General features: G+C 38.3%; 1 protein-coding gene across 11 annotated transcripts in view; it reads right to left on the reverse strand.

Moving 5' to 3' along the window:
- Positions 1-9,946, reverse strand: part of CDKAL1 (CDKAL1 threonylcarbamoyladenosine tRNA methylthiotransferase) — a 461,612-nt gene that overhangs the window by 324,038 nt on the left and 127,628 nt on the right. For 9 of the 11 annotated variants that reach the window (XR_014790207.1, XR_014790208.1, XM_084850140.1 and 6 more), the window contains exons 5-6: positions 9,556-9,652; positions 7,108-7,156 (exon numbers count right to left, since the gene is read on the reverse strand). The exons of 1 other annotated variant lie outside the window; for it this stretch is intronic. Coding sequence is in view for 7 of the 10 variants with exons in the window: in XM_084850140.1 (XP_084706266.1) it covers positions 7,108-7,156; positions 9,556-9,652 (146 nt within the window). In the remaining 3 variants the exon portion in view is untranslated. Of the gene's footprint in view, positions 1-7,107; positions 7,157-9,555; positions 9,653-9,946 lie in introns of those variants that run through there. One more of the 11 variants, XR_014790206.1, reaches the window with a different exon arrangement.

Genomic DNA, 9,946 nt, shown 5'->3' on the forward strand with positions numbered 1-9,946 from the left:
TGTATCACACTGGTAATGGCGATATTGCCAGCTGATTAGATAACTAGTTATTTTCCAATACTGGCATTCATTAAGGACTCTTGGATCTAAAAATATGTATCCTGCTTTGTAATTAAAGTAAATTAATCCAACGTAAGATGCACAAAAATTGAAATGAAAATTACTTCATTCCTCACAAATATTAAAAGTATGTATGAAATATAGATACACCAATGTCAAAAAGTACTGAGGTGATACTACAGCAGAGCAGAGTACTATTTGGAATTTTTATAAATTGTTACCACAACCTAGCAAAGAAATCTACAGCCTAAAGCCAACTGATTTCAAAGCTCTTAAGCACACTTAAGTTTCTGCTGGATTGTGGCCTGTGAAGATAGAAACTCAAGTTTACAAAATGACCATTAATAAAACTAGTAAGTACTAACTACTGAAGGTCTAAAATTCTGATACCTCCTCCTTGGAACTACTAGAAGAGTAAAGACCACAGTCTGTTTCAAGACGGAGTTGGATTAATTAATACATTAAATTCTAAGAATTTTTTTCTGACCTAGTAGAAGCCTAATAGAGGCAGACATTCCCTATCCCCAGGCCCTCATTTCATAACGTAACAAAAACTACATATTTGTTTCTTTCTTTTTAGTGACCAAGGTATAGAAGCTTAGAAGCTGCATATCAGGTGGATATTTAAGGGCCCGCCACCTTAAAAAAAACAAGGATAAATATATACAGGCAGAGGGTTTTTTTTGTTTTTGCGATAATTATGTGTTAATTATGATGGTCATGTATTTTTCGATGGTTGTTACTTCTGATTCCCTGCTCCCTTTCTGCAAAAGATGATTAAACCAGGAAATCTTCACTTAACCATAGTTTCTCCTTTGTCTGAAATGGTTCAGAACCAGACAGGTCAATAAGCCACAGTCTGAATTTGATTTAGTATCCTGGCTTGTTCTGAAGCTAACCATAGTTTCTCAGTTCAGGTAAAATGGGAAAGTGATTAATTGGAGACTTCTTGGTTTAACTGCAGCTCGTACAAATGGAGGAGTGAAGGGGTTATACGTATGGGCAAAAAGCTAATTAATCTGAACCAGGCGTGCAATGGCTTGTGGCTGCTGCAAATAAAATTTCTATTCTATTCCCTGAACCAGGCCTGTAACCTGAGAGAGAGCTTTTTACAATACTAGGTATCTTGGTGCACAAGAATACCTTTCACATCTGACAAATAAAGCTTCAGACAGAGCCTTCTCTGGATAAATTAAAAGTTAAATGGTAAGAAGATTGCCATCTTGCAGTGCATAAAAGCAGGACTTCTTAAGAGAATATCCACTGATGAGTGACAGAATCAGAACAAGAGTTTAGTTATTTGTAAGCAGTTTACTGACCACCCAAACTATTTGCATATAGACTGCTATAGCACAGGGCAAATCCAGTAAAGGGTTACCTTGCCCCTTGATAGCTTAACATCATGCCAGTTAACAACCCTAACTACCCATCAGCCTTACAAACGGTTGCGATAGCACACTTATTCAGCTCTAAAGCCTTTCAACCAGCTTGCTTCTTCATGGATCCCACAATATAGTTATTATGGGATCCATGAAGAATAAGTGTTTCATTTTAGTTTAAAAGCATAGAAGTACAATGTCTTTCAGCTGTGCTGGAATATACATAGATGTAGGATATAACATATTAACTGAAGGCACACACAAGCAAGTGATGAATCATTCATTGTGTTTTTCCTACATGGATTTCACTACTATATATGAAGAAATATGTACAATGACTGTAAAATATTGTGTGCTAAGAAAACACCTGGCTATTTTGCCATATCTACAGGTGGCAAAAAGCTGAAATGGGCCATAGCTTTCCAATGCAAGCACACTTGACAAAATACACATGTGCATTCTTCATGTATTATTTGCATATGCCTTTTCAAAAGGGCTGTGATCTCATTGTAGGAAAAATGACTGAAAGAGAACGTGAGACAGCAATGTTGGGCTTATACTTTAGGCTGACGGATATAATGTCAGTAAAAGTACTATACCTTAGGCTATGCAATGTACACACAGATCGCCTCATGCACTTTTAGCAACCTACCAATAATAGATTGACTTGGTATGGTAGCTAAACAGTTGGCAAACATTTGTTAATATTTAAACTAGGAACAGATAGACCATATTACCAGACAGGTTAATGTGACTGAAACTTAAGAGCAGTTATATGAAGTCTGAAAAAGTTCAACAGTGAAGTAATTTCCTTTGACTTGTTTTCAACAATCCTGTCCAGTGACCCATTTCACAAAACGTTTGGTGAAAACTCAGGACTGAAACAGGTTTTACTCAACTGGAAAGTCTAGTCTCCCCTTAACCCCATATGGAATACACTTTATATTAATATTGCCATTTGATTTTTCTGGAATAACCTTGACGGCATATAAAGAAATATTTAAATCTCTTAATATTTGCAGTATCAAAAGTACCTGAGATGATTTTGTATTAATGAACAACAATACCTATCCTGACCTCATAATTTAGTAGCAATTGCCCTCACAGGGCCAGAAGCATCCCCTATGTTGCCATGATGGCTGCCAGCAACAGGGTAGAGTCAAATGTACATGTTTCATAGGGCTGCTTTGTGTTAAAACAAATGAACTTATGTGGCAGGGTAGAAGTGCCGAGATTCTCAGGATTATAGAGTGTGCACAGATGTTGTTTGGTTAGGGATGGATACATGGAATGCTATTGAGTAACAGAATAATGTCATTATTTCTAAAAGCTACAGTTTGGAAATGCTTTTATTATGACCAACCCCGAAGTCACAAAATAGTGTGTAAGTTTTCAAGTTCTCTAGAATTCTTCATCAGGGTAGGTCAGCCTTTCCCAGCTTAATTCCCTCAGATCTTTCGGACTTTAGCTCCCATCAGCCCCAGCCAACAATCAGGAACAGAGATGTGAAGGCCCGGAAAACTAGGGGGAAAAACATTTTTCCCGTTCTTATTTCTACAAGGACCTTTTCTGTGTCTCTCCTCCCACCCTCCAAAATGGAAATGCTGAACAACGTTGGATTATGAAATATTTTCTTTTAGAATGATAAATAAAATCTTTAAGATGAGCTATTCATATATTGCTACCCAGCTTTTACTCCCCCAACATGATTTCTAAAAACTACGTAATAGGAAGACTTTTATAGGAAGACTACAGATGTAAAAGGTCTGGAAATTTTGAAGTCATGGGTAGAAAAATGTTTTTTTTTCATTCTCTCTAAGATTCCCAGCATTGTTATTTCTTCCATTCCTTATTAAAATTACTGATGTAATATATCTTTTACTAATATACATTTAAGGATATTCTAAGCTCCAGTAGTCAATTAATGTAGTTCTAAAACGCACATATATGAGAAACACTGTACATTATCCTGCCATCGTCACCACATGCAACAGAACATGTGGCAATCACACCTACGCTTCTTTCTTTTCTTTTTTTAAATTAGGCTTCAGCCTATGGAACTCACTGCTGCAGTTTTTAATAAGTTCCCTATCAGACCACACCATAAAGGAATGCTTCCTCAGGTTTAAATCTTTAACTGCTGCCACCAAAATAAACCCTCTATGCCTAAAAGAAACTTAGTATCTGCTTCCCATGGTGTAGGCATGGGCTTGAAAACCACCACTAGAGACAACCTTTCAAAAAGAACAAAAATTAAGATGTGTATTAAGAGGAATTATTTACAAAACGGAAAAAAATGTAACTCTTCAAATAATAGGTTGAGTTTGTTTAAAGGTTCTTAAATTAAATATGCTTAGTTACCATTCCTAATAGGATGAGAGTCTTCTCAGCTAAATGCACTCTCAATAATTTGTCATTCAGACCAGATTTCCCTAAATTCCACCCAACCAATTCCTCACAAACAGGAACAGATGTTGTACACCAGCCTTCCTCTGCCTCCAGTTCTTCCTGCTTCTTCTGGCTTCTAGGATTATACAGATGTTTCAGGTGCTGAAGGTCCTTTAATATATTACGTATAACTTGGTTTGTGCTTAAAATGATCAAGTTTGGCATATTAAATTTAGAAGTATAGTTTATTCAGACAATAATTAAAATTTACCAACTGGGTTTACTTTTACATGTTTTTAATTTCAATGGTAATTGAAAATTATAATGATAAGTGACTTTAGATCTGTAAAGACTGCTAAAAGTATAAATATCACATATTTTTCCATTTCCCCCCAAAATTCATCCCCCTCCCCCCGCAAAACCTCCCAGGGGAAAAATGGGGTTTTTTTCCGGGGTTTCAAAATTTCCAGGAATGCTGGGAGTTGTAGTTCAAAACATCTGGAGGGTACCAGGGTGAGGAAGGCTGGGCTAGGTGATACAAAAAGCAGGAGATGGCGGATGATGATTTAGATGATTACCTAAAAAATTAGGTAAGATGTTGTGGTGATGAGGTCTGTATTTCAGAATCAGTCTCAAGTTGGAGATTTTAAACTGAATGAGTTAGCCACTGCTAAGTGCTACAGGTATCAGATTACACATAGGATTCTATGACAAACAAGCAATGGCTAACCTCCATTCTGAAAACATAAACACATCTATTATCCAGAACTTTCTCTTGCAATGGTTCCTGCAAAGTCAGAGAGTAGAATTACAAAGAAACATGACTTTCTTTATATTGACCCAATAAATTAACCCACAATTTGCCAGGGTCACATTCCACTGCCATTTTGAATATGCAACCTTTGATCATGGGGTTATTTTGTGACATGTGAACCCAGACACTCACCTAGTTCACACAACCATACAACCGATACTCAACCCATATTCATGGTTGAGAACGGGTTGAGTGTGGGTTGTCATTGAACCATGGGTTGTTGTGTTGTGTGAACCTAGCCATGCTAACAAACCATGGTTTGTTAACCACAAACAACGCACGAAGAGAATTCATGGTTTGATGTTCGGTTGTGAACTGTGGTTTGTTCATGGTTAACAAACCATGGTTTGTTAGTGTGGCTGGGTTCACACAGCACAAGCCACGGTTCAACAACAACCTATACTCAACCTTGAATGTGGGTTGTTCCACTGTGTGAACCCAGCCACTCTGTGGGTTAAACAACCCACAGTTAATCTATGATTAGTTCTTAGGTTAACTGTGGGTTGTTTAACCCACAATTAACCCATAGGCTGGGTTCAGACAATACAATAACTCAAACTCAAGGGTTGAGTATGGGTTGTTGTTGAACCATGGGCTGTTGTTGAAACATAGGTTATTGTGTTGTCTGAACCCAGCTGCGCTAACAAACCATGGTTTGTTAACCACAAACAACCCATGAAGAGAACCCATGGTCTGTTATTGGGTTGTTTGTGGTTAACAAACCATAGTTGGTTAGCATGGCGGGGTTCAGGCAACATGATAACCCATGGTTCAACAACAACCCACAGTTCAATGACAACCCATACTCAACCCTTGAGTGTGGGTCATCGCGTTGTCTGAATCCGATCATAGTGTCCGAATTCATTTGAGGTTGAATGTTCAAAATGGCAGCAGCAAGCAACCCACAATTTGCTGCCGTTACATGTGAACGGGCCCATTAGCAAAGCCTGACATTAATTTTGGATGGTGACTAGGCAAAAAAAGTCAAATTTTGGAGTATTACCTAGTAGTTGGAGGAAATGAAACTCTGAAAGTGCCTCTTGAAGTGAGAGAAAATTATCTTCCTCTGTTTGTACATTCTGCTCTGAAAGGCGAAATATGGTATTCTCCAAAGCACATAACAAGCAAAGAAATTCTTCTTGGTCTTTCTGGATCCCAAACACCAGCTGAAGACCAACAGGAAATGACATAACTTACTTTTTAGGCTTAGGTTGAAATTTGAATATGTTTATTTTTTAGTCTCTTGGGGTGGTTGTTGTTAATGTAATGCAAAGGTATTTTCTCAAGTTGTTTTTAGTAAATCCTAAAGAAATTAAACATAATCTACTGAATTCAGGAGCTGAGTTAATCTTTTTAATTTTACTTGTAACTGCAAAAATAATTCAACCTTTCAGGGTCCTTGTTAAATCTCAAAAGTCACACATAGTCTCTCATACATACTTCACAGTTCTCTCTCACTCCAAATGTTAATTTTATATGAGCTATATTTATACTTTCAAAGACCCAGTTTAATTTACTTAATGCAATCACATATCCTGTGATTGCCATACCAAACAGAATATAATTTGTTACGTTAGAGTTAAATCACCTTGGCCTAGTTTGCAAGCCAGACCTGCTCCAACAAACAGGACACAAATGGACAACAGAATGCAATATTTGTTTTTGTTTTTAATGGAAATCAGCTGCCATTAAGAAGGTTCTTTGAGTAAAAATGTTCATAAAGCAGATTAATCAATGTTTAATGGTAAAAAAAACAAAATAGCCAGTTATTTTCAAGAACAAAATTTAAGAAGTACTCATGCCATGTTACCTCCATTCAAATTATACCTTGTGGCTTCTCTACCAAACTATATGAATTATGAGTATAAAGGAGCTCTGTGCTTCATACAGTTTATAGAATCTCCTGCTGTGTTCCAAGGTCTTAATATTGGAAGCTGGACACTAGCATCACATGGATTTCCCAGTGTGTTTACCTTAAAAATGCAGCCACTTAGATGGAGCTTGGTAACTTTAACAGACTTCACACAGTTACAGTTTTGCAGACTGAACAACAGTGGCAAAGCCATAGAGTAAGACAAGAACCAGAAAAACTAGTTTATTAAACAGTGAGTACAACTAAATGAACAGTGATTTCTTTGAAATATTTCATGTCATGATCTTTAGAAGAATATGTAAGTAAAAAGCAACAGTAATAGAATTAGTATTGAAATACAAGAAAAAATTGAAAAACAAGTTACTGAAGATCTAATATTATGCCTTTCTTTATTAATGTGGCTAAGCTTTCTGCATTACATTTTTGTAATGTATGTAGTACCTGCCAGATGTTTACATTTCAGTCATTATTCACAATACATACGTGGCGTATTTCAACAGTAATATTTTTTAGGGATCTACGTGATCAAAATAACATCAGCAAGGAGTTTTGGGAAGAATGAAGGCACACATTACTTCAGCTGAAAAGCTTACCTTTGATAGTCTCCTCAACCACTTCCACTACACGATCTATTTGCTGAACCTGTAAAGCAGTAGTTTATTAAATATTTTGATGAGCTTTGGAAGGTTCTTGCATTGTATGTACGCACTGTATTTAATTCACCTAAAGAAATCAACCCTGAGTGCTCATTAGAAGGACAGATACTGAAGCTGAAGCTCAACTATTTTGGCCACCTAATGCGAAGAGAAAACTCTCTGGAAAAGACCCTGATGCTGGGAAAGACTGAAGGCAAAAGGAGAAGGGGTCGGCAGAGGATGAGATGGCTAGATAGCGTCACCGATGCAATGAATATGAACTTGAGCACGCTCCGGGAGAGAGCGCAGGACAGGAAGGCCTGCCGTGCTATGGTCCATGGGGTCACGAAGAGTCGGACACGACTGAACGACTGAACAACAACAAAGAAGAAATGCAGATTTACTATATAGTTCTCTATTCTTGCTTGCAACATATGAAAAACAAGTTGGGCAGGGAGTCAAATCCAGGTCACACACACTTTCAGTTGCACCCATTTAACATATACACAGGTAAAGGCTAGTGTACAGCCATGCTAATCACCAATTCATACCAGTAAAGAAATTGAGTTTTTAGCACCGCTGAATTCAGCAATAATTGAATGTGAAGAACAGAAGGCTGAAACTTCAAGTACAAGGGAAGCTTATATAAAACAGAGAACAAGTATACTAATGTTTGGGTAGCCAACAAATTGCACAGTCAGCAGGAATTCGTAGCACACCTGGACAAGAGCAGGAGGAGTAGGAAGCCTGGTTATGGTACAAATTCAGACCTGTACTCCTGCCTGCTTCTCCTATACCACATTGTCGCCAACTTCCCAGCTCAGTATCCTATAAGCTATAAGCCCACCCTACAAAGGGTGGGGGTGGGGGGGGCTGAATATATTAAAGCAGTATAATACACACTAGATGGCATTGTTTTATACTCAGGATTTTATTTGTAGGATATGTCCAAACCTTCCAATCTGCTTGTACTACATGGATGGAGAGATAATGGCCTGGTTCAGATATAATATTCTAGTGCTGTGCTGAAAAATTCTCCCACATTTGTTCTGACCATTCTCACTCAATGTGATAGAAAAGAAATTGCTTTACCCCAGGCTGCCAACACAGTTGCTGTTGTTGCCACTTGCAGTACAATGCAGCCCCCCCCCCCGCCCCAAACAAAACAAAGTCCCTTAGGAAAAAAGAAAGAAGCTGTGCTACAACCTCTGCCAGTGGTGAGCCCTACCCGTGAGAAACTGTTGGAGAATTTCTCCTCCCCCTAGAAAAATTCAGTGAAACTGTTCCCACAGTGTCTCCACCCAAAAACAGGGTGGAGAATTTTGAGATGCCACTTGCGCACAGCTCTATAATATTCCCAAGTCCAATAATGTATAGTTGTTGGACTGGGAACAAGTGACAAGCTCCAGCACTTCCTCTACCCCATTCCTCCTCCTCCCCCTCCTCTGTGCGCCTGACATCAGGGCAGACTTTGTGGTTTGTTAAACCACACTTTCCCTGTGGTGTCCAAAATGGAAAGCTGTGGTTTAAGAGCTCTGTACAAACCAAGACTGCAAACGTTCCTTAATTTAAAATGGTAATTGCCCTTATTGATGTGAATGGACACTATACAGAAGCAGAACTTTGGTTGGAATCCACCCTGAAAGCTACTTTCAACACAACCATTTGTACATAGAGGGCATTAGCAAGAAACTACAATGACAACAATTGCACTGCAGAATGATTTGTGTCTATGTTTGATTCACAAGTAATTACAGGTATATGTGAAGAATTCTAGAAGTGAATTAGTATGCATGTGTCTGACTTGCAAGCACACATAAGCATACAGGTCCTTCCAAAGTTATGTTTTGGAGGTGCATGACTTCCTCTTCCGAGGGTAGTATGTGTTCAAGCTCAAGGATTGCCAAATACTGCTAAAAGAGGTTGCTTCTCCACAGAATCTTACTGGCATCATAACCAAGGTACATGAGTCCACTCTGTGGTGAAATAAATGGTGAGGAATAATTGAAGAATACTCTGCAGTTCCATCATAAGATTACATTGACGTGAACATACAGTATTCTGTAATTATACTAATGTTACCAGTCTTACGCCACATCTGTTAGGTAGGACAGAATACAGTCCTACAAAGCTGGTTTAGAAATAATGGCCCGGTTTGCACTTGTTTCCCCCTCAAACAAGCCATGTTTGCACGACATGACAAGCTGTGCCCAGGTGGCTAAATTAGGTGCCCAGCATGAACTGCAGCTTAAGCAACTCACTGTGGCTTGTTTAAGCCGTGGTTATCATGAGAACCAGGTCAGTGTCTATGAGTAGATTTGTAGGTTTATGAACAAGAAAAGATAATCTCCAGATTTTTACATTATTAAAACTCAGGATCAAGCTGTAAAAGGACTGGATTCTCACCCCAATAATGCTCAGGCCCTGTAGGTAGTCTTGTCGAGGCTGGGCTTGCGGAACACATCCAGCTAGAACAACTTTCTTTTTTCCTTCTTGCGCTTTCCTAAAAGATATTTTAGAAAAGACAAATACTATTTTCCTTGAATAGTACAGCAAGCAAATAGACTACAGTATGAAATGCTTATATTTAATTAGCATTTACTAAATAAATCTAAAACAATTGTACTACTTTTGTCACAGCATATCACATCTACAGAAAAACTATAGTGGAACAACTGTAAGATTTAAAGTCTGTCAGGCTTGAGCCCAGGCTCTCTGTTTTGGTTTTGGACTCTGATTCAGATTTGGAGACGGAATTCGAAGAAGTCCAGGAGATATAGGGTGTGGGGAAGGAAAT

The sequence above is a fragment of the Heloderma suspectum genome, chromosome 4, assembly GCF_057233095.1.
Source record: "Heloderma suspectum isolate Gila_16-S chromosome 4, 16-S_ref, whole genome shotgun sequence".
Classification (NCBI taxonomy): Eukaryota; Metazoa; Chordata; class Lepidosauria; order Squamata; family Helodermatidae; genus Heloderma; species Heloderma suspectum.